The following is a 26506-nucleotide window of genomic DNA, read 5'->3' on the forward strand; positions in this document are numbered from 1 at the left end:
CTGTCTCAATAATTCTCAAAAAACAAAAAAAAAACCAACAAAAAACCCAGGCTTCACATCATTTAAAAAGCAAAACTTATTTAAAATTAAAATGCAGCCCTTTTTTACTTTTCCTGTCTGGAACTTGAGTTGTGTGCAACTGTGCCGAAGAGAGACAAATATCCCAAGAACATAAGAGATATCAGATTAATGCAGATTTTTACCCCATAATTTTCATCCCCAAATTAATATCATAGGCAGAGGTAACTACTTTAAAAACAACACACTATAAAAACTGAACTCTTAAGCCCACGAAGCATCTGCCCTTGAGTTCCACAGTGTGACAGACATACCAGCTACATACAGCTACAGAGATGTTTATACATAACTTTAGTAGCTAGGTACCAAGTCCTCATTTATTGTAAGAAACCAGGAAACTCCTTTCACCAAAGTATTCAGGTTATGAACCTATTTTTTTCACATACAGTCACAGACCATTAAGGTAGATAATATTTGGATTTTGGAGAAAACTGGAAAGTGTTCCATTGCCAACTCAGCAACTCGTAAGGCAGTATTCAAACAGCACATGGGACTTACTTAGTATTCTCAGCCATACTGCTCTGCAGCTAGAAAAATCTACAGGGACCAGTCTCATGGAGTCCCAACATAAAATGCACATAATAGCAGCTCACTGTAGGTGCACACAGAACTATTTTGCTTCCTGCTGTGAGGACAGACAGTTGAGCTGCACACACTCATAAGAGCACACTGCTGTTTATTTTCATTGCTTACAGCATAAGTGAAGTCAGACTGACAGCAACGAACAGCTCAATAGGGTAAGAACAAAATACTCAAGTGCTACAGTACATCTGTTGTCACTGCTACCCCTCCCACTTCCTTTTTTAAATTGTTATTTGATTTGGCTGATACCAGCTAATAATCACTTCCACTTTTGTAATCAGTTATTTTTAAGGCTTGGGTTTTTTCTCTCTCACAGAATCATGTGTAAATAGTGCATCTCAGGTTTGAGAATGATGAATGAGCTAGAGTATAAGGGTTTTAAATTTTGACTTCACCTTCAACTATTTAATTACTTATTTAATTAATTACCTACCTGAAAGAATTCTAAACACGGTGACTGGATATAGGTATTATGAGAGCCACTATTACTTGTAGCTGTTTGGGCACACAGATCTATACCTACAACCTCCACCACCTTCTAATTTTCATCTGTTGTAAACAAACCAAAGCAAACATAACAAATGCTATGAATATCCCCTCTTACACTTACTGCAGCCATGGCCTTCTGAAGCAAAGTCAAGCTTTACACAAGACTTCAGTGACTCTTCTGCATCTTCTTCCTTCCATGGACCACTTAGCTTTTTGTTAGTGCCTCCTCTACCCTGCCCCCAGATCTATATACACTGCTATAAAGAAACTGGCTTCTCCTCTCATATTCTCCCATAATTTAAACTGGGTCAAATGAGGACCAAATCAAACTCATTTGACTCCTAGAACATCTGCTATTCCCAGATATTTGGATACTCTAATTTAGGTCTGTTGCAACTGCTTTTCAAATGGAAGATTCAGCTGTAAAGGCAACTGTTTCATCTTGAAACCATTTTTCTATAGCTTCCTGTGTGTAAAACATTCTAGAGCTTCTTGAAACAAACTAAAAATCTTCCAAAAGAGGAACAGTAACTAACTTTATTTTGGTTACAGGCATCAGGATCTTCCATGACCTCCATCAGGGAGGAAGAAATACAAGTCTGTATTTTCTGTGATTTCCTACAGACAGGGTACCAAAGATGCATAAGTGTTTTACAGGCCATGACCAAAGGCAAAGAAACACTAAATGCTGTTTGAAAACATCACATCTGTTTCCTGGTACCATACTGCTTTCTAAATCAAAACTGATTGAATTCTTAAGACTGCACAACTACTAATTTGTTACTCATTAGCCTGAAGAACCCAATGGTGCATTATCAGTGTTAAGCTGCTACTCCAAACTTGAAAGCTTAAAAATTCTGCTATTAACAACACCAACTAAAACCAGGGAAAAATTAGTTGTAAACACTAAGACTTCATTAGTTCTTTGAGTCATGTCAGCTTAAAACTGTCATCAGCCTGTTTCTCACATGGTGAGTATTTTCTTGGATTTAGAAGGTATGCATACCTGAAGTTTAAAAAACAGGGGACAATTCAATCAAGTTTCCCAGAAAGTTACACCACTGAAAGAGAATAATTGAGCACAGAACAATTCTCTTTGCAGCATTTATACATACCTTGGAAAAGCATCAAAGCAATAGGTTTTCCTGGTGTCAGGAAAAGCTACCCGTAATCCAGACATCAAGGGAGAATGAAGGATGACTGCTGCACACTCGTACCGAGATGCCAGGTCTACTGTAGGGACAGTACCAATGCTCTGACCATACAGAATAATGTTCTCAGGACTAACACCATACCTGTAGAGAAAAGAAACATCCTTTTAAAGAAGAAAAATCCAAAACCCCAAAATATTTTGCATCACAAATCAAATAAACCAAACGAAGAAAACAAATAAAAAACCAACCCGAAGCAAACAAAAGGAGCAGGGGATAAAAATCAAATCATCCCCCTCACCCACTGTAGCTCTTTAAAATCTGTTCCTAGGAGACATGAATTTACAAGTCTAAATTTTAAAGCAGACCAGTAAAGTAAGTAATCAAAATATTATGCAGGCTGAAGAGATCCACCCTCAAAAGAAGAATGTCAGTTTGTTCATTAATCTTCAGCATCTTCATGAACACCTCTTATCTCTAACTCCAAGCAAATTATAAATCAGACTTCGTCCCTATCCAGAGTCACTCTCTGGAATTCAATTAGATATTTTGGAAACTAGCAACCTTTCCACCATTAAACAAGAGTTATTCCTTTATCCACCTTTATTTCCATGCAGCCGAAACAAAATGACCAAACTGCCTTGTCAGGGTATATAAAGATATCAAAGAGGATAAAAAAATCAACAGGAGAGTTCTGTTCACTTTTTCAATTTCTGATCAGCATAAATTACTCCTTGTTTTTCTTTTCACAATTTAATATATCAAGCTTATTTTGTAACTAGAAAGATACATCATTCCATAAAACTCAGGCTTCACAGGGAGTCCTGAATGGCTCCCACATATTCCCATCTAGTCTATAAAATATTATAAAATATTTACCAAAAAAATTTCTGCCTGTAACTCCACTTCCTACTGCAAGCCATATAACCAATAATTGAGTGCAGAAATCATTTCTAGTAGAAAACAATTTCTGCAGAACACTCTTTCTGCCAGTCTACACTGTCCACAGTCCTGCTGTCACTGCTATGACAATGAAAATAAAACCCTACAGGCTAAGTTATATATGATGTACACCAGGAAGGTTTCAACTTCTCTGCCAAGCTGGTAGGAAGGTGTATGGCATGCCTGGACAGTACATGACTTTCAAGCAGCTAAATGACTGGGTATGTGCAGAAGAGTGAAAATTACAGTGGAAAATAATAAATTAAAAATGAAAATTAAAAATGAAAACAATAGAAAAAGAATCCAGTACTAACTATCCAACTACAGGCTGTCGAGACTGCCCAGTTCTATGAAGTAAAACTAGGGTGGATTGTAGCCCCCTGTGAAACTGGAATTTTCCTAGTATTTCTACACTGCTCAGCACAAGGGTGCTTTTGGCATCTACTGCAACATGAATAAGCAACTGTATAAAAATATCTCCCTGGAGTATAATTTTTTCCTCTTGGTAACCAAGCAGCAGATCATGTTGGTGGTCTATCACCACAGCCATGGCCTGATGTTTTTAAAGAGATGCTGTGAAGCTCTCCTAGGATTTTTTCTCTCACTGTTAGAAAGAGTCCAGCACACAGCAGAGCCTAGCTGGTTTTGGTATGCATGTTAACAGGATCTTGGAGCAAAGTCTTGACCTCACAGACTTCATTCCAGCTGTTGGGTGGGCAGGGCTGGAGGGATGAACCTTTGCAGGCAGCACACACATCCAACCTGCTGATCTACCAGCTGCTGTGTTGTACTAAGGACAGGCACCAATGCATCGGCATCAGGGAATATAAGAAAATGAGACTGGAACAAGATCTTCAAGTAGTAATGGTATTAATGCTGGAAAGTCTTGCAAGACCATTTAGAACTCCAGCATCACAATAAATGGGAAGTTCCCTTTCTAAAAGGCTTATAGTCTAAGCAGAATATGGAAACAGATGTTTGAATGAGAATCAGAGGGTTACATGACAGCATAAGGTAACAAGAGAATTCCTAAAACACACAAAACCAACTGCCTTAGTATGGCAATTTTCTTCAATATTAATCTGCTTTGTATTCATGCCTTTTGATGGTATTTTTTTTCTGAAAATACCTCATATTGTAAGCAGAGCACCTTGCTGCTGTGTCAATAGATACTCTAGGAAAAAAAACAAACCTCAGTTTCATAGTGTGCCAGGTTAAGTCAGATACAGCCTGCAGCATCATTAAAAAACCCACAGAGATCTCTAAAATTAAAGCAGCTCTTCATCACTAAATAAATGCTACAACAACTCAGTGTCTTACTCTGCATAAAGGTGATATAACAATTTTGACCCCCAAAAATCATAAAAGGGTACTAGGACACCGAGTTAGTCTCTGGGACTGTTTCAGTTAGGGACAAACCAACTTTCCAAGACAGAAGAGTTACTGTAACAGATCTTTTTAAGCCCTTTACCACCAGGCCATCAATCAGAAGGTGACACATGCTTACCCCAAACATCAGCAGAAATAGCTATACATAAAGTTTATATTGAAAGGACATACGACAGTTCATAAGTAAGGCCCACAAGTAACTGAGACATGTGAGGTTCTTGGGATTGAAGACCAAGGTTTGGTTCCATGACACTCATCTTCACAAGCACTGCCCAGCTGGTGGCTCACCAAGCACCGTCCAACTGGGAGTACAAAATGACCTGGGGATTTCTTATTTAAGAAACAGTGATACTGGAAGTGAAGCAGAAGAAGAAAATGAAGAGCTGAGATAGACAAAAAGGTAGCAGTGAAAGGGAAACACTTTAAGTGACATGGACAAAACGAATGAACATGACAGAAAAAGGCATAAGACATTCTGAGAAAAGAGGACTCCTAATACAATCTGCTCTCCTATTAAGGAAGAAAATCCTTCCACCAGCTAAACTGCAGCTCCTAAAAATATCTTCCTTGAAATACACAAGCTTTGGTCTCTGTGGAAACAGAACTCCATCCAAAGGAGAGGGAGACCCAAGTTAAATTTATGGATGTGCTCCTGAACTTCTGTGGAACCCATCAGAGAGTTCAAAACAAGCACTGCAACATTGCAAGCATGGAAAGCTGCCTTCAGCAAAAGCAAAGTAGGAGGGCATTCAAATAGTTCTGTGGGCATATGTAAAACACTGATTTGACAAGGGGGGAAGAGAAAAAAAAAAACAGGTATGCATCTCTCCCCAGAGGAAAGTCAATTACTGAGAAGTGCAATTTAAATTTAAATTGATGCAAGCATTTCTTCTCTACCCCCACTCACCAGCACTGATCAGGTGGCAAAGTTCTCAAGACCAGTCTGCTCTCAGAGCCCATGAGTAGATTATCTGGATTACAGATTACATTTCTTACGTGCACAGAAAAAACCCCATCTACCTTCACAAGCAGTACAGCAACCTGACTTTACAACTCACCACCAACTCAATCCAGGTCTAACTAAGGCACTGACACAAAGTTAAGAGGAACACAATGGGTTTTTTCTCCCTGTGTTACCACCTCCATTTAGGCAAACTGGGTTTCCTGTTCTCACATGAATTTTGGGCACAGAAGCTGGCTGTTAAGAATCCATATCCCAGACTTCTTCTGCTTGCTTCAGCACAGAGTAACAAGAGACCTCAGTCACATCAACAGGACAGCTGGACAGGAGAGATGGGGAATATTGCTGAAAGATAGAAGGAGCTTGGGACACAATTTCTAGTTCAGTCTGCTTATCTGTATGATTGTGGCTTGGGCCATGTCCCTCCTCAGCTTCCTCATACAACAGGGATGATGGTATCTACTGCTTTCCTCAAGTACTTCAAGCTTTCCGGCTGACAGCACTACATGCAAACTATGTATTACCATAAGACATCTTTAATTATGAACATACCGATTCCACCCCATCCCCCAGGCTTCAGCTTTGAGTGATACAGATGGAAAGTTTACCACTGCTATTTTTACTTTCTCCTTACTCAGTTGAAAGCACCAGTGGAATGCTGCTTCAGGGCCTCCGGACACGTCATCCGCTGAAACCCTGCAATGTTCACGGCCAAAGTTCCAGCATCTGTGCCAATCCTCAAAGGTGCTAAATACATATTCATTAATGAGGCTGATTCATTTTCCAGGTTCACCCAATCAGTGAAGCTAATCCAACCCTGTATTTTCAGTTCTGAAGCTTTATGGTATTTGCTGTCTCAGTATCCTTTACCCAAAATGGGAAGCATACAGAACAGCATGGATATAGCAACAGCAAGAAATCAGTTTGCAGAAACAGTCACAACGAGGCAGAGCATTCTGATTACACAAACCCCACTTCACGCTGTGAAGACCAACACTTTAACTGCTACTAACTAAGACATCTACTGGTGGTCAAGTTCTTCCTTACAGCACATTTGATAAAGGTAAAAAGACCAGGAAAACAAGGGAACTACCTTATGTGCAAGGAGACTGAGTTGGAAACTGTGCACTCCCCTCTCAAGGGAAACACCAGTGAAATCATTTATTTTGATAACACAAATAAAATACAGCACACATCAGGAATGACATCTAATACTACATTTGGAAGAAATAATGGCTTCTCCAGTATTTTTACTTAACATGCATGTGCTCACTTATAATAAGACCTTCACAGACTATTCCTCAAGATAGTTTCTTCTTGTTTACACAACCCATTTTTCACAACACACTATTTGTTCCCTTTTCAAAATGCATTATCTCTAAACTCTATAATCTGGAGAAATTTAGATTGCTTGTTAAGAAACAGGTTTTTCTATAGCATCATTTTATTTAAGATATCCATCTACATTTTCAGAAGCAAGTGGTTATTTAATCCTGTACAAAAACTCCAGGTGCAAACTGCATATCTTGAACAAGAGTTTACTTTGTAGGACTTTTAAGTTGAAAAAGCTTAACAAGAGAAGCTAGCTCAAAAATACTACTGCAAGTAACTTATAGTATCAGAACAAAACCCACTGAATTCAGTAAGTACCACTCCAGCATGGCAGCCAAAATACCACAGAAATTACAGCAGATTTTCAGCCTAAATGCCAACACTATGTTGAGAGCAAGGCACTAGATGAAGGAGTTTTGGTGTTAACCATAACAGCAACTGTGAAATGAGAAAAATCAGAATTATATCAAGATTCCCAGGAGACCCTGGCAGACAGCAAGAGTCTCTGTGCCAGTTTCTCACTCCGCTTTCCTTTAATCCACAGAAACAAGGGTCTAAAGTTCTTCACTGTTTTACTGAACACAATAGACATTTATTAGTAAAATTATACCATGTCATCTTCCTCCTCTGCCTCCTTCCTATTCATGTCTACTAGTAGTATGTGACTGAAGTTCAGGTGCAGCAAACTCCCTTTGACTTCACTTTTTCATTGTAGAAAGAGCAAAAAAACAGCTTAGGAAAAAAAAATTGGCATATTTCCCAGCACACTGTCACAGGAGCAGACAAGTAATTCCACAAATGTGTTCACACTCAAAATAATTTCAGTGGCTGCCAGAGAAATTTAATCAAGGAATCTGCCACAGTTTTATATCACTGTTACTTTACTGCCACATCAGGTAGTCACTGGGCTACGCTACAGAGAAACTCCAGTATCAATCCAGTATCAATACAGGATAACTAACACTGGAGTCATAGAATAAACTTCTGACTCCTGAAAATGCTCTTTTTAAAGGCTACTTTGGAAGATCATTATTTAGAAATACCACAATACTTGCTGAACTGTAACTGATTAGGGCACTGTAGCCCTAATCCAGTGTTGTACCAGCTCTTCTTTTCACAGAAGTAAATAGATCAAGCGCAATCAACTTCTAGGCACTTCTCAGGATGAACACTTGGACTGCAGTAACCTAATTGTACCAAAGCAAGAATCACTACAGCTGCTTCTTGATTATTGCCTTGTGATAATCAGCAACGTGTTATCAAATATTGAGAACTTTGCTCAAAGTTCAACGCTGTCCTAACAAGGATATTAAATACCACTGGTGAGCTCAAGCAACCATGACGAAAGTTGGGGATCTATACACTACTGTGCAGTGAAGCCACTGCAAGTTTGTCCTTCACAACCAGGGTAAGTAATGGTAGGCAAAGAAATAGCATTCCCTGGTACAAACTGTAATAAAATTGCATTTTAAATTAACTCAATTAGGCACAGCTACACTAAGTAGCTTTGAGATAGGGGTTAGGTGCCTTTTTTTTTTTTTTTAAGAAAATCCAAATAAAACAAGTTTTGCTAAAACATCAGTTCCTATTCAAATATAACCTTAAATTCAAAGACTGTTTGACAACTGCAATCAGACTGCATCCATCTATTCTAATTTTTCAAGCATTCTTCAGAAACAGGAATGAGAAGAGAAAAGCAACATAGGAGTGTATCTATATAAAAAACTAGATAGTGCACATCATCAGCCAGGGAAGATGACTTCTGCAAACCTTCACTCTGGAAGAAATCTCTTCCAAGCTACCAGAGTAGTAGTGAAATGTTGTGATACAAGACAGAATGGGCAGAAAACAGTTATTCTGTGCTTGCAGATCAATTTTTACCTTTTTTAAACAGCCTTTCTTTTTTTCTCTTGATCTAAGAACTCAAATGTATTTATAACATGACTCTTCACCACCACAATAAACCAGAATACTACAAGCTGGTGTGTTTGGTGTATGTTAGATTGCTCCTTTGTCTACCACATGAGCAAGCAGCTGAATATATAAACAACAAACAGATCGAGAACAGTTGCTGCTGCCTCACTGAGGGCTTAGTTGTTCGGGTTTTTTCCCCTAGATAGCAGAGAATGAAGAGACAGTTTTCATTAAATGGAATTTAAGCAGTTACTTGTGCCATGGGCACACAGATAGGAAGACAGAATAAGTTCACCTCTATAATCACTAATTCACAGCACAAGTGAAAGCAAGAAGGCCTCTGCCAAGCAAAACTAGACACTTGCAGGACATCCAACAAAAATGAGCAATGATGTGGCTGAGCCTTCTGTTTGGACTCCTTTATCATTCCACTACTTCATGACAAAAGGTGAATAACACTCCAATACTCAGTGTGCATTCACTGAAGGAGATGAATGGAGCAGTTCCCTACATAAACCCCACTAAATCCTGGGGGTGTTTTATTTCCTAATCACAAGAGCAGATGCAATCCAAAGCCACTGCAAATTGAAATACAAGAAGCTATGAACAGTGAAAATAGGAGTTAAACACATGGATATATTCAACCATAACTCCTCTCCACCCCAAATTTCTTTTCTTTAGCAACCTTAGAAATCAAGTCAAGCTCTGGAGCCAGCATCAGGCCAGAAAGTTACTGTCCTGAAAATAGACACATGCTCTCCCCTCTTCATAGTCTCCTGCTTCTCCCCAAGTGCTTTGGTAGAGCAATCTTGATTTGCACTATTTAGTCCAAAGACACAAGGTGTAGTTGACATTCTAAAATTAATTGTTCACTCCCATTATATGAAAAAATTGAGCACTGGAGTTAACTTTAGCAAAGTATTTTGCATTTAAGATGCTCTGTAACAAATAAACATGGGATACAGAAGACTTAAGCTTTATTTATCAAAGACAGGAAACCTTTACTGACCACTGAGAACTGTCTTCATGACCACAGCATCAATATTTCACATTCCACATTCTTTTTCATACTCTTTACTGTAACTGGCGTATAAAATCTATGTAGTCAGTCTCTGAGGTACATTTAAATAACCTGAGACAGCAGAGAAAATTCTGTTACTTTCACAGAGAAGCTCAGTCTATAGAATCTTCTGAAGTGAGGAATTCATTAACTTCATCTTCTAGCTCACCTCTGTTCTGCTGTAGTATTTTTATTTCAGCTGCACACATGGTACATGGTATTGCATAATACAGCAGAGCTAAGACAGATGAGCATACTCCTCACAACATTTAACAAGATGAAATTAAAACTTCAACAATTTTTTTACTGTTGCAAATAGCCTGCACTTTCACTTTGGATATCCTACACTCAGAAGCTGAAAAAATGCAGTAAATTACTCCCTAAAAATTGTATTCCTATAAGGACTGGTATGAAGAAAAAGAAAGATTTGACAACATCCATGTACTAAAATACAGTATCTTTATATTAAAAGACTTCAGTTAAAACAAGTATGTGTTAACAACAGAAACACATTTCCTAGGAAACATTAAAAAAAAACCTGAGCACAAATTCTAACACTGGTTATGCAGGCTAACACTACGGTACACAGGTTTTCTGCTATCACAGCTATTTCTTAGATTTCATTTACTTCCAGACTAAGGCTGAAAATTCAGAGTGAGCCAATCAGTCTGGCTCACCTCCCAAGCCCATCACATCACCCTCATCACCACCCTTGGCTCAGCACTGGAAGACAGAGAGTTTACAAGCCTGGAGGAAGTTCTCTTGCTGCTCTCCAACAGTTCTCAAAGCATTTTTGTTCAGGAGCACTGTATTATTCCTTCAGTATTCCCATTTATTGGAGCACCTGACATTGAGCACTACTCTTACCATGACTCCACATCAAACAGTAACTTTCAGCTGCATTCCCCTTCCCTCTACATACCTGTAGCATCACGCAATAGTTTTAAGGCCACCCTGGTGCAGCACTTATTGCCAGGAGCTGCACCTAAGCCAGATTTAAGCCTCTGACTCATGAGTTGAGATTACAGATCTGAGATGGAGCACAGTGGCAGCTTCTGACCTGAGCTGCTGCCTGCTCCACCCATCCCTGGCACTGAAACCTTTCCACCAGGTACAGCTCAGCTGTGTAAAGCAGGGAGCAACTGCTCAAGTGTAGGAACCAGAGCTGAGATGAAAAGAAATGGCACCACTCAAGTCTTCTTTAAATAGATCAGGCTGGAGTTGCTGAAAACACAGCTACCATGCTACGAAGATATAATGAAGCAAAACTAACCCAAAACTGTAACCAAACTGCAAAGCTCGTGGAAAATTTCACACTGCTAGGTTTGCACAACTGGTTAGCTATATACACCAACTTCATAAAAAAATATTTCCAGATTATGGCAATATATTAAAAGTATATATAAATTCTGTCTAAACTGACCAGATCATCTGGAAGAATTATGCTAAACTGGAATTAACCCTTTGGAGACTAATATTAGGAAGGCTGGATGGAAAAATGCAAAGACAACTAAACTTGGTATCTATAGGACTTGACTCAGCAACTACTTGGGTAATTATTTCCACTGCTGATTTAATTCAGCCAACAACTTTCTTTTGTGAAAGGGGCTTCCATTTTCTGATTTGTTTGGTTTTGTGTTTTGTTTGGTTTTTTTCTTTGTTTCATTTTGTGTTTTGTTTTGTTTTTCATAGAATCATAGAATTAGCTGGGTTGGAAGGGACCTCAGAGATCATCTAGTCCAACCCTTGACCCACCGGAGCAGTTGCTAGACCATGGCACTGAGTGCCACATCCAGTCTTTTTTTAAATGTCTCCAGGGACGGAGAATCTACCACCTCACCGGGCAGTCCATTCTCTTTCTCAGTCCCATTTTCTTTCTCTCCTTCCTTTTGCACTCTCTTCTACCTCTTTTTGTAATTATATTTAAGTTTCAGTCTCTAAGTAAAAGCTAATTCACCTACAGGTTTTACAAAGAACTTCACACTTCCAAAGGCTCACAGTATTACATTACTAGTTTTGTTACTATTCTTTGATGTTACAAGCCTTTAAATGTTAAATATGTGGCACTGATACAGCATTTTCCTTACAGACCGTCATAACTATATCCAGAAAACAAGCTGATAAAGATTCAAATATTATCCCCATAATGGTAACAGAAATAACAAACGAAAAGTTGAACCCCCTTGACAAATAGCAAGTGTTTGTACCTGGAATCCTATCACAGCAGACAAAATTAAAGCCATTTTCACACTGTTCTTCAAAGATCCCTGAAAATCTGAATGCAGCCTCTCCCACAGAGCATCAGAGCCAGAGTCCCAGAGGATTTCATGGGGGCTGGAACGGGTAAGGCCTTGCAAGCAGATGAAGGAGATGCACCACTTCTTCCCATCCAGAAGCATTTGTATTGCTTGGGCAGTGATTTGAGAATGAGGGTGCAGAAAGGTGGAATGGAAGACAAGAACAGCAGAGAGGTCGTGATACAGAAGTGATGAGTACCAGTGAGCTGGTCTAATATTCCTAAAGAGAACTGACTGCAGCTGAATGCATCTGTCCCCAGTATATGAATATTTTATCAGCAAGCATTATAGGAGGATGACTCAGCTGGCAGTAGGATTTCTCTTTCCCTTATATACTTCAATATGCGCCAGCACTGTAGAAGAACAAAGTCATTAAATAAGATTGGGCTTCTCTCAAAGATGCACAGTATCTCTTAACAACTGAAGGGCTCTGGGCAGAAGACCAGTGAAGAAGTGTCATGGCCAACCTGGAGTCCACACATCCTGCTTGGAGAGCACTCCTTAAAAATACTCAGGAAATATTCCAGGTTTCTTCAAGTTACTCTAATGACTTCCACAAATTAAAAAAAAAGGCATTATTTTGATTTTAAAGTCAAAACAATAGGTTCTTCTTCTGCACTGAAATGTTTTGTGAATCATTCATAAGTAGAAATAAATCCTACTTAGATTAGTGACACTGTAACCCCTATTTTCTCCCAGATAAGTGGAGAAAATGCATATAAACTTTTTAATTGCTCCTAACACTGAGTTTTATTAGTGTGAATATATAAGCACTTAAGCATCTGCTTTCAAAAAGTGGCAAATTTGCAGCCTCAGAGAAACACTACTCTCCTGATGAGTCTCTTCTGCCTTCTCTCAATTATCCATTTTCAGCTACATTGATTAAATATTCTAACAAATATAGTGGTAACAGTGAAATGGAAGGCAACAGTTATTTGATGAAAGCAATCTACTGCTAGAAAATATGCTTCCAGCACCTTTTCAGAAACAAAAAAAAGAGTGTTCTTTCTCCATGCCATTTTTATATTGGCACTCTGACTTTTAAGTCACATCCACCAATTCCTTTCTTCCTAAGACTTCCTCAAATTCTTCCATTCCTATCACTCAAAGATGGGCCAACTTGAATCTAAGCAGGATTAAAGATCTATTGCTCTACAAAATGTACACATTATCAAGCCAATATTTAAACCTGCACTGGTTTACACTTCATTTTCTCTTGCACGTTCCTTTAATGTACTTTTAGCACAACAAATGCTCAGACTCCAGTAACAGTCAATGTAAAGCTAAGATGATTAAAAAAATATACAGCAATCACCAGGATTAACAGCACCAGATGTTCTAAAACAGCAGACCACAGACAACTAGTTCAGAGCTTAAAAATCAAATTTCCTAGCCAAAGCCTTTATTAACACAAACCCAGGAGCTAAATCCTGCCTCCCTTCTCCCAGTAAATACTGCTTAGAATTGGGAACAATAAAATTTAGCACAGTGTCAAAGTTTTTCCTGTGTGCTTCTGTTTGGTTGAAGTGCTGATGAAACTTGCCTTGTGCTCTCCAGGAACTTGACAAGATAGAATAGAAAAGTACTTTCTTACAGAAACAGATGCCCACATTTAATTACATGCAAAAACACTGTCAGTAAATTTTACCTATCTTAAAGTAACAAATGTTAAAGGAAGAAATGGGAACAGCATCTCTGTACTTTTCTAAAAGTACTTTCTCATAATTTCCCTCAACTCACATCAGAAAATTCAGTCCTGAAACCATGTCATATATGCCTGCTCAGCTTATCCACCTATATATCTGGCATCATCCAAGCTTCTATGGAACAAAGGGTATTTGAGACAGATTGTTCAAATCAAGAGGCTTTAACAGTGGTCAGATGGCACACTTACACACTTTGCTTTCTGCTAACATAGCCAGTTAACAGGGTCAATTGCTTTTGTAGGGTTTTTATTGTGAAAGACTGCTTGCTAATCAATTTTTCCCCTCAAACTCCACAAGAAGCAGAACTACCTAGCAGTGGATCAAGGACAACTGCTAATGCAATCACTTAAGTGCATTATTTCAGCTGATGCTAAAGGTAGAAACAGATCTGCAGATGCGGCTTAGAAAATATATAAAAAAATAGTAATAACAAATAAAAGGTAAAGGAGAAGCAGCTTTCTTATGTTATTCACCATCTGATTTGCCTCTGTAATGTAGTCCTTTGTAAAGCAAACAGCTTACCCACCTGACTGCAGAATCATCAGAGAACTGGTTATAGAGCAGAAAATGTTAGCAATCCCCAATATATACCACACCAGCATTTAACTGCCTACCAGTATCTTTTAAAATAACAGATAACAATGCAGTGTCTGGGAAAGGAGGTACATTAATGTCTACATTATGGTCAGACACCAATTTGGACAGTAACATTTTGGCTATGCAGGTTTTCTACAATTTGCCATTTCAGGGTATGCCCACTTTTACTTAGAAGCTACTACTGTTTTCTTCCCCAAAACACATTTCTAACATCTAGCTCTGCACACAGTTACATTTTACAAATTAATCGTTTCCCTTTCTCCAAGTACCACAGAGCTTCCAAGACAGAGGTAAATTAAAAGTAATGAGAATTTTTAAAAATATTTACATAGGAAGTCTGATCAGTTCTACAGTGAAGAGGAGGAAAGACCAAAGTTCCATGCTCCACAGATCTTACATCAGCTTTGGCAGAAGGGCCTCCAGTTTGGAAGGGTGGCATGTTTGGCATTAGCTTGCTTCATCTCAGATTACAAAACTCAATAAGCCAAGGAGACTTTACAGCCTTCTCAGTCTCTACAAAACTGGATGAACACTGAGGATTTATGACAATCTTAACTGTGACAACAAGAATTCAGATACGAGTATATTCAAGTACATTGTCATCTTCGCTCTTTGTTAAAGCAAACACAGATTACAATAATTCCTGTTTTTAAAAGATAACTATATTTGTGCCTCTACTCCTTCACAGAAATTAGTTTCTGCATTATCAGATTGATTTTTAGTACAAATTTCAAAAACAAGATAAAGAACTAAATGTACTGGGTTTATGCACAGGGGGCTTCAGAAGAGAACATTACATGAGTAATTAGCAAGAATTTGGGAGAGAGGTCAGAATGTTTCTGTATCAGAAACAGAAGTTTGGAAGCTGGCAGAGCTTCTGCAAAAGTCAAAATCTTCTAGGCACACTGTCCAGGCTTAAGGTTGAAACAGCACTTAAAATCTTAAACTACTGTACTGGCAGTACTACTGTACTGAGAGCAGTTTAAGTGAAAAGGTGCTGCTTGCATCAGAAAGAGATGGTTGCAATGTATGCTAAGTCAGAGTGTAATTATTATCCAGCTGGAGGCAAAGGTTACATGTTCACTAGTACACATAAAAACAGCAAAACTGTAGCTGAAATACTGCCTCACCTCTTCCTACAACTGGCACTTTTACAGTCAGTTAAACCTGGTAAGATGCTCATACTCAGACTGAAACACTACCTTTTTCTGTAGTATTATTAAGACACATTAAAAACCATACTTTACTAGAAAAATACACAGACTTTTAAGAGTGGGAAAACAAGTAATATTCTGAAGACAATGCACAACACAACTTAATATGCAAGGTGAGGTACATTTCAGTCTTGGGCGAGAAGGAGACTGACTGGCTCTAGACCAGCTGCCTCAGGGTAAGAACTACACAGGGATCTCCAAAAGAAATATTACACTGAAGTAGCTACTTCAACTTAAACAAAACAAAAAAATCAAACAAAACAAGGCACCAAAACATACACATACTTTTGTGAGAAATGAAGCTATAAAGAGCAGGGAAGATCTGGGTAAATTTGCCCCAAAGAACACGCTTCAAAACCAAGACCATTTTCCTGAAAGATGCCACTTTGCCCAAGCTGTCCTACAGCCAACATCCTACTTAGATAGATTCATCAGACAATGGGAAAGACTATACAGAAATGGGGCAAAGATTAAGATCTGTACAAACAAACCAGTCTAATGCTTAAGGCATCACTTTAGCTACTAAAATTTGCTTTAAAGTGTAGATGGTGTAGGCTATACACCATTTTGGTTGCAAAATGTTTAACAGACACCTACCCCCGTATTACTGTTGTCTTCTATTTTGCCTATTATTAAGCCCTGAAAATTATTGTATAATAGTTAACATAAATTTTGCATTTAGTTTATTTTAAATAGCCACTAAGATTCATGGAATATTTTAAAAAAATACTCTGAACCTTATCTCAGTTTATCTGTACACTGAAATAAACATATAGCTGGTTTTGTTTCTTTGCTGATATTGAACATTCTGTGCAAACATCCAAAGCAAAGGTAACTAAAAGTCAGGAAGAAACAATGTCCAGAAAGATCCTATAAACTCAGCAGAACCCTTTCTAAACAACCTCATTAAATCAGAAACATGACAAGTCATGCTATTAAAAGGATGCTTTCCTGACAAACATAGTGAAGTTGGTCTCAGAATCCTCAGACTTGTTGGATCCCATTATCCATTACTCCACACTTGTTTGTTTGCTGACCACAAAGTTAAATTTAACTGGAGTAACAACAGGACCTTAAGAAATTTGGCAGCATCCTGTGAAAAAAACATCATCTTTGAGCTACCAGCTGACACTGCATGCCTTGAGAAGGGTTATTTGCCAGACCCTGGTGTATGTAGCTCGCTTCAGAAGCATGGCTGGGCTGATAAACAAGGCTTACAGTGGCCAGACTTCTTAAAGTAACATTTCTATATGTAAAAAGGAATGTTTACCCAGGCACACTAACACACATTTTACTAAAAGCATATCCAAAATTGTCAAAACCAATAATTAATTTCAAATTAACTTAAAATAAAGCATGCTCATATTGAAAAGTGTATCTAAAATGAATGTCAAAAGGTTGCACCAAGAAAAAACATTACTGTAAGATTTTCCAACAAAATTGCAATACAAAATAACCACAAGGCAACACTTTGAGATTTCCTCTAATTCAAATTTGTCTGTCAAGACTTCATGGTGAATGTACCAACTTCAAATCTCATATTCCACATTAACATCATTCTTCATTTGTGAACTGACACGGAACTCCCCTTTTTGAAAGCTGAGATGATAAGAGACATATTTAATGATTGTAGGGATTTTCCCAAAGACATGCATATGCTCATCAGAGAACACAAAACCAAAGGTGGGAAAGGCACTGAACCAGATCCTACTGTTCAGAACAATTTTGCACCTTTGTATTATTCAATCTCATGGCCAGCAAATCCAACCACATTGTCTAATGTCAACAGGAGAAGATTTCTTCTGTAAAACTAGCATAGTGGTTAAAAAATACAGACTCAAGCTACACTGACATTATTTACAACCATAACACTGTTATTTTAAAACTGGCCCATGTTAGAACCTTTCTGTTTGTGGTTGCATAGCTTCATGTACAAACATGCCACAATAACCCATTTTTCTCAAATAAGCCTTTGCAAAACAGAATGTAAAGATGTTCCTCAGGCCTTTAGCTGTGCACTACTGATCCAGTACTACATACTTCACCTTCTATTAAAAGCACATTTATTGCTGTTTTCATATAGCTGCCTGGGTTTACAATCACTTTTCATTGCTCACAAAATCTGACACATTAGAAAACTCACACAACACTCAGTCTGAGAGCAAGAATGAAATTTAGCTTCCTCGTCAGGCATCAGGCTGAGTGCACAAGACCAACTGAAATCATTCATCTAAAAACTGGAAATCAGGAGTGTCAAGATGCAGCAGCACCAAATGGGTCACTGAACCTGCTTATTCAATTCACAAATCCTAGTGTCTAGCAATCTCACCTATCCACCAACTCCTACAGACACAAGAGGTTTGTCTCTTGACTGCATTTCAGCCTTTACAAACCCAAGTTTTTAGATTTGGACAAAAAAAAAATATCCTGTATTATTTCTATTTCAGATCATTATAAACAGTCAATATACACTCACATTATCATGAAGACACCCTATAGCCACCAGCATTCAAAACTGGTGAAGATGTGCCTTTCCTGGATTCAAGAAAACACAAGGAAACCCTCATCTTGCACACAGAAGTGCCTTGATTTTTTCTGACATGCAGTGGCAACTGAAACTATTTCCTAATCAACAGATCAAGATTTCTGCCCTTTCTAGTGCCTAATTGACAAAACCAAGCATGCAGGTGCACAAGCATGTTTGGCACAACACATTCAGAGCTTAATTTATGATTCATTTCAACTGCTTCCAATGCAGCCCTGCAATTGATTTGTATTTGTAAGGAAGGGCAAAAATGAGCATTAGTAATTGGCTAAACTTAATTATCAGCTTTCAGAGGGGAAAAAAAGGCAAAAGGGCTATGTCATTTGCTCATCTGACTTATTGCACTACATAATTTTGAGACTGTTATTGTACAGAGCCAACAGAAAATGCAGCTAGAGGAAATATTTTTATTTTCTCTATATTTTGCTTAAAACTGTTCTTGGGGCAGAGTTTAAAAGTCACTATAATCACATCGCCCTCTCCTACCAATCAAATAACATTAAAATGAAACCAGGAATCTGGACATATGCTACAAAAGTTAGGCTCCAAGAAACCAATAACTCAGCACTACCTTCTGTACCAGTTGATCTCCACAAGAGGAAGCATCACAGGACAAAAAAAGGCAAAAAGAAAAAAGAACCTGTTTTCTTCATTCAATGCAGAAGTATTAATACCCAGGTGCTCAAGATGTGTTAGTTTTCCCTACAAAACCAGTTGCTGGCAGGTAACCCACTTTTGTAGATTGAAATACTCCCCACCCACAGCCACAGGTATTTCTCCAGTCCTAGGCAGCACAGGTATTGTGGGGTTTTTTGTTGTCATTCTTTTTACTTATGCTTACAAGTAATGAGGTAGTGTAAACTTAGTCTAGTTCTTAGAAACAAGCCAAAATAGCAAAGTAACAGAGATGAAATTTTGGAGGGGTTATTTTTGGGGTTTTTTTTTTGTTTTGTTTTGAAGGTGTGATGCACTGGAGATCAACACTGGCTTCGGAGCAAAACCACTAAGGTTCATACAGTCCCATCCGTATCCCACTGTCAAGAACATACTTAACAAATCTAAATGCTACCAGCAACATGACCAGGTCAGATGACCACCCTCAACCAACCATCAGCTCAGTCTTAAATTGTGACATACTTTTTCCAGTAACTTTCCTTCCTCACATCACACAAATTAGCAGAGCTACAAGCAGACAGAAACCTTTAGTTACTTCATCATGCAAGATTTAACAACGTGGTCCTCTAGAAATGTTTGAGTTCACTGCTCTGCTGATGTTGAGAACCAGGTCCTATAACCTTTGTACAGGAGAGTAAACTAACATCTCCAGTTCAGGCAGCTGAATTTCAGGACTATCTACACTCAGGAAAACAAGTGTTTTTAGCCAAAGGCTCTTTGGCAGCTTTTCTTCCCAAATAACACTAGTTGCAAAAACACTTGCCAGTGAACAGCCTCATTTTTTTCTCTAAACAAGCTTTGATCTTGTAGTCCTGACAGAAATAAGGAAATATTTAACAAAACTCCTTTTACTTCAGTGACTGAACTACGTAATAGGACACTAAAGCTCAGTAAACACTTTAACTAACTTTAAACATCAGAGCACCCATTTTGAACAGTTGTTGGAATTACTCCCTGGGACACTCATCACCTGAATTCATCTCTGCTCACTGCACAGACAACAACAGGAGACTGGTCTGTATATGCTTCATTTTCAAGCAAAGTTGTAAGCAGTTTTTCTGATCATCTCTTTAAAAAATCACTTGCAAACACCTTATCACCATTATTAAAAAACAAAGTGGAAAATAACCTGTCAAAGTCAAAGAAAAATCTACCAGGTGATGCTCTACAAGCAAGGGGAACCCTATAACTCCAGGTCTTTTTACAGTGATTCTACCTGTGCCAGGATTTTAGTTGGTAACTTTTAATCAAAACCCCCTGCATATTCAAGCTAAAGAACTCAGCTTGGATCATGCACAGTGCTAGCAAAGGAAGATTCTGTTGCAAAGAAAATTAAAGCAGAAAATAATTATTTTCATAAATCAAAGTAAAAAAACCCAAAGCTATTAATAACCTAGAAAGCTGCAACCACGTCAGGAAATCAGAATGGAGATGAACTAAACTGACACAACCTCAGATTAGTTATCACTCTAGGCTAATCCAATTAAGTGTGTTTCCTAATTTTACTCAAATGAATATTCTTAAACTTTTCCACCAACTCCTGCAAAGGAAGCAGCAGTAAGAGGAGACCCATAATCAGCACCACAAGTAATAACAACTTGCCCATAATAATAAACATTTTGGGTTTGGGATTTTTTTAATGTTAAATTTGAGGAAAAAACGTAAAAATCTCAAAAGCCTGTGCATATCACTATACTATTTCACAATTCCTTTCATCATGCCATATTGACTAAGAAGCTTAGTGAAAAGGGGAAGTGAACTAGTGCTCTCCTGGAGACTTAAAGACCAACTCTAATGTACATGTTTTGAGATTGAAGGATTTAAACATAATAACATCAACCACTTATCAAATGCTTGAACAGAAACAGGAGATACGATTTATATTGTGCACCATGGAAAAAAACATCAAGCTATCTTTTGTTAAATGCAACAAGAAAGCTCCTCTAAGCTGTTTACCAACTACATTTTTTCCATCTCCTTTCAATAGCCAAAAGACTTGACTATTAGGTTCTCTCTGACATTCTACTAGAAATGAATTGAAAGTGGGGAAGCAGTATCTTCTTTCATTTGATTTGGATTCTGAAACATTTCCCAAATATTTTCCAAATGATAAGAGAACATACAATTTTATTTTAATATAAATAGCATGCAATCAACAAAGCAGACATGGTTTTGTGCTTACCCAAACCCTAAGTGTGCATCCTGTTTTTGAGTACTGTACATTGTCTTAATGCAAAAGTGTTAGAAAGTTCAACCTTTCCATGTGGAACTCAGGAAAGGGGGAAGAGGACATCAAGACATTCTATGCAGATGTTGCACTAACTCAATTAGGTATTAGGATAAGAGTTAATCATATCTCAATAAAGAGCAGCAACTTAAAACCAGGTGGACCATGAGAGAAGACAGAGTCCAATACAGCTTCTCTTCAATTTGGTTCTGATTTTGGAACAAACATAACAGGAACAAACCAACCTGCCTAAGATAAAATGCTTTAAAAAAAGTAATTGAAGCAATGAAAGAGAGGAATTTGAGAAATATTGAGTGAATAGACAGAAATCTAAATCAGGTGGAAATAAATATATATAAAATAAAAAATAATTATTGGGTAATACTTGGTATTGGAACTAGATCAACCCACACTACATTTAGATCTCTGAAGGAATGTCCATAAAAATTCATTTCAAGGTAATAAACACGTATTTACCTGGGCTGATACATAGTTACCATTCAAACTTAAAAATTGGTAGAAATGTCACTTACGACTATAATTTACTCATGAGGGGAGATACTAATTTAATGGGAATCAAGGAAAATAAGTTACCATGTATTTACAAAGACTAAAGGAACAGAGAATAGTTGACACTGATTCTGATAAGAGAATTCATCAGCAGACAGACTGTTGTTATAGCTCATACCTGCTATGACGACAGTCATTTGTTAATAGAATCAATCCACTTTTTTTTTTTTTTAAAGCTTCTATTTTACAGTAATCTATTTTTTTACTAAGCACCTAACATACTGCAATATTTCCTTTGGTTGCCAAAAATATAACCAATGATAACACAACTACTCTTAAGACCATTGTCAAGGTACCACTAAGAAGCAGGATTTACAAACACAATAAAGTAAGAGCTGGAAAAATTTCAGACCCTCAATTTAAGTAGGAAAGCAGAACCTGCATCTTGTATAAACCACAGAACAGATTCTAATGTAGAACTATAAACTTCTCTAGTCACACTTCAACAGAAGAAGCCAAATCCTCTCAGAGCTATCTAGGCACATGTTGGCCTAGATACACACAAGCCTACTGGGCCAGGCTTCTTGACATACTTAAGTGAAGAAAACCCTTCTTTCTAGATCTACAAGATCTTAAATACATGGTAACTGTGTGTCAAGACAGAAGTACTGCCAGGAAGATGTGAAAGCAGTTTTCCAGAGCTTGAGAAAGCTGTCATGAAAAAATATCAACTAAATATTAAGTGAAACAGAGAAAACACAGCAACTGAAGGACAAGCATAAACTAGGCTTAGCTTGGACATAACACTTTTCCTCCATTAAACCTTATTTTCATCATCTAAAATCATAATAATGGTATTTAGTAATTTATTCTGCATACAGCATATTAGAATTATTTTTTATATTAAATAAAAAAAAAAAATTCTTGACAAGTGTGTCCTGGAAAATGAACCCAGAATCTGGCTTGCACTCCAAAGTCAGAACACATGCTACAAAATGGCAACTTCCCCTTAACACCTTTCTCCCTCAAGCTCTTAACTTGACCTGGGCAGATCAATGTCAAAAGCCGTTTGGACTCCACAACTGACCAATCCGAGGATCCTTGAAAAGCCAATTAACTAAATTAGTAACAAGTCCTGTCGCTATTTTTGAAGCTGGCATGTATCCCCAAGATAGACATTAAACACTCATTTCACATAAGCCAAGTTCATCTACCCAACCCCAGAGGCAAGAACAGAAACTCTTCATCATTCTTTTCTCCTGCTTGACTGCAACAATTCAAGCTTTTTTAAGTCCTCTCTTTCAAGACATGTTCTTTGTGGCCCTACTTTAATTAAGAACCACTTAAGCAACAGCAAAAGAAGCTCAGCGTTTCTGGGGACTGATGAAGTAACAGAGGCCCTACAATGGCAATCAGTTGAATAAAGGAGCCAGAGGCAGCAGTTCTGCCCAGGATTTCCTAGAAGCCATGGGCTCAGTGCTCCTACTGGCCATGCTGCCTTGTCAATTTTCTCATTACTGCTCCATCCCTTTGGATGTCTCCTGCTTCTGCATCACCTCCTGGCAGAATCCCCAGCTCTACTTTGCCACCTGTCAACACTTTTCCCCTCCACCCAGCTACCCTACCTCATTTGCCAAAAGAGAAACACATCAATGTGGCACGAGTTTGCATGAAACCCCAGAAGCACTGCAGAATACCAGCAGCTTCTTGGTAAGCACTAAGCTAGGCTAACACCCAACTCCGTGAAAGTTCTGACTCAACTGCATTACCTGTAAGTGTAGATAGCAGTAAACAAGTCTCAAACAAAAGGCTGGGTTTTTTCCATGCTCCAAGCTCAACCTGCAAACAGTGCAGCCTGACCTGCTTGAGATGAAGATTCATAATGGTACCTCTGACTGAACCACTAGATCTAGAAAAAGACCACGGATGAATGGTTGTGCATCCTTTAAAGAAATTAAGCTATCCAACAACTCCCATGGTAGATGTTGATGGAACACGTGGTGAGGCCTTCAAAGTAACTCAAACCATCTACAAATCCTTCCCTTCCACCTCTCAGCAGGGCAAGTGTACAGACACCAGACTTATTAGGATGAAACGCAGAAACACCTCGTTCCCAATATCCGTTTACCTTGTCCTGAGGGCCTGCCAGGCTGCATCAATGTCTGCGTACAGGTTTTTCTCAGAGGGCTTGCCGGTGCTCACCCCGTAGCCAGAGTAGTCATAGGAGAAGACGTTGCAGTTGATGCGGGAGCCAAGGCCAATGTAGAAGCTGCACATCTGGCCCAGGTCCACAGCATTACCATGCGAGAAGAGCAGCGTGTACCGGCCAGTGGGGGCACAACGTACGAACATGCAGCCCAGCCTGTTATCCCGAGCCGTGCGGGAGAAGAACACTTCCACGGCATCCAGTTCCCGCTGGGAATACTGCCAGTCGGCCCGCTCGCTCAAGTGCAGGCTGCAGGTGCCTGATCCCGTCGGGGTCCCAGCCCCGGCTGCCGCCCCGGCCTCCTGCTGCTGCTGCTGCTGCTGCTGCTCGGGCTGCAGCACGGTGTAGGTGGGCTCCGGGGGCAGGAAGGCCAACTTGGCAGCGATGCGGCTGGGGCAAGGCGGGCAGCAGAACAGCCAGCAGAGCTCGCCCAGAGAGAAACCGTTCATTCTGGGGCCTTGTTCTGGCATCAGAGACACCGGAGAAAAAACACTAACCTACGCGGGAAAAAAAAGTCAAAGCCAAGAGACCCAGAGCCCTCCTGACACGCAACCTTCACACCTTCCCGCCAGGCTGTCCTCCCACAATGCGAACAACAACCTTGGAGGAGCAACAGTTCAGCAAGGGCAGTCCAGCTCTTCAAAACCTGAAGGCGTCCTTATGGAAAAAATAATAATATATATATAAAAAAAAAAAAAAAAGCGCGAAAAAAGCAAAAAAACCAACACACAAACAACCCCCCAAAATATAAATCAAGTACACCCAGCCCTCAAAAAACCCCCACAGCTATTGCTAACAGCAAATGCAGCCGTCTGAAGCACCGCACTAGGATCCCCTCGAATGAAATAAACCACACGTACAAAAGCAGCTCCCAGCCCCCAGCGCTCGGTGCGGCGCTCCACAACCAGGAGCCCCCCGCTCCGGAGCCGGCCCCTCACCGGGCACACGCCGCCACCCCGGGCAAGGGCCTCCTCCCCCCACAGCACCACACGCACACCCCCGTCGCCACCCCGCTACCGGCCCCGGCCCCCAGGGACGCCCAACCCCGCGGCCCCCGCAAGGCAGCAAGGGCCCCTCCTCAGCGCTACCGCCCCCGGGCCCGGCCCAGGCGGCGTCCGAGCGGCGCGGCGGCGGGAGGAGAAGGAGGAGGAGGAGGAAGAGGAGGAGAGTCAGGCGGGGAGGGGAAGGAGAAGGCAAGGTCGAGGCTCAGCCGCGCGTGGCCGCGGGCAGGGCCACGCCGGCTGCGGCGCGCAGGCAGGAGCGGGCAGCGGCCATGTCCCGGCGCTCTCCCCTCCTCGCCGCCGCAGCGCTTCCGGGTTACGGGGTGCGGAGCGGGGCCGCCCCGCCGCAGGTGCCCCCGCGCTGCCCGCCGCGGCTCGCGCCTGCCCCCTAGGCCTCGCGACGCGGCGCCCCGCAGGTGCGCGCGAAAGGGGCGGGGGGCGGGGCGGAGCAGAGCGCGTGCGGGGAGGTGAGGCGCGGGAACGCGCGTGGGGGAGAGGCACCTCCCCCCTTCCCTCCCCCGCACCCGTGAGGGAGCCCCCGCCGCTGCCATCTGCAGGCGCATGCGCGGAGGGGCCGGGGGCTGCGGGAGGAAAGGGGAGGATTTGGGGAGGGGGAAAGGAGAGTTCCTGCCAGGGACCCTGCATCTCTGCTGCTCCGTCTCCCGCTCCCGGCCCGCTCGGGTCACCCCGCACTCAGGGCCGGTTGCTGCTGAGGACGCGTTCATCCCTCACGGCGTGGCATGGCGGGCCTAGGATGCTGGTGCGGGGCAGCTCTCCTGGTCAGCCCCGCACGGGGTGAGGGATGGCCCCGTGCGTGGCCTGGAGTCTCAGCCCTAAAGAATTGCCCGTGTGACAGACGAGGTGGTGTCGGTGTCCTGAGTGCTGCTCGTCCCAGAGACCTCTGAACCTGTTGGGTTTGGCTGCAAATAGTCAGCAGCTTCCAGAGACACCTCAGAAAGCTTAAAAGGAAACAATGCAATGGCAGAAGGGCTGCTACCTTAGAAAATCAGGCTAACAACTCATATCCCAAATAATTCATTGAATAAATTAGCAAATGGTTCAGGGCACATGGCAGAACCCAGGAATGGGTGGTTGTGGGGCTGCGTCTCTTAAGGCATTCATCAAGCCAGACTGCAGAATGCAAAAGGTGATGGGCAACAGAGAACTGGGTGCATTTATGTGGAGCATTATGTTTTCAACACAGGTTAGAACTAAAACCTTTTTGTTAACCAGCACTGTGCTTGCTGAAAAAAAAAAACAAAAAACAAACAAAAAACCCAAAACCAAACAAAACCCAACAAAGAACCCCCAAACTTGTAACGGAGTCCAAGTAAAAAACAGAAGGAAAATTCCACCTTTGGAGTTGTACTCAGCACATAAATCCTGTACACCCAAGCAGTGCCCTGACTTGAGGCACGACATGCACCTCCTCCCCTTCCTGGTGCCTCCTAATGTGTCCATTACCCAACTTGATACCTATGAGGAACAGAATAAAAAAAGAACATTGAGCTGAGGTCATTCTGTTACTGACAAGCCTGAGATGAACTTTTCTTTCAGTGCTAACATTTGCCAGCTCTAAGAAAGTTAGTTCAAAGCCTGTACACAAAAGAGTCAGTCACGCGTGGTATTC

General features: G+C 40.4%; 1 protein-coding gene across 1 annotated transcript in view; it reads right to left on the reverse strand.

The window, feature by feature from the left end:
• ABHD17C (abhydrolase domain containing 17C) overlaps positions 1-25165 on the reverse strand; it is a 28057-nt gene extending 2892 nt beyond the window's left edge. The window contains exons 1-2 of the mRNA XM_008491981.2: positions 23798-25165; positions 2265-2444 (exon numbers count right to left, since the gene is read on the reverse strand). Coding sequence (XP_008490203.1) covers positions 2265-2444; positions 23798-24345 — 728 coding nt within the window. The 5' untranslated portion in view covers positions 24346-25165. The remainder of the gene's footprint in view (positions 1-2264; positions 2445-23797) is intronic.
• Positions 25166-26506: the final 1341 nt, after the last annotated feature.

Source organism: Calypte anna, chromosome 10 (assembly GCF_003957555.1).
Source record: "Calypte anna isolate BGI_N300 chromosome 10, bCalAnn1_v1.p, whole genome shotgun sequence".
Lineage (NCBI taxonomy): Eukaryota > Metazoa > Chordata > Aves > Apodiformes > Trochilidae > Calypte > Calypte anna.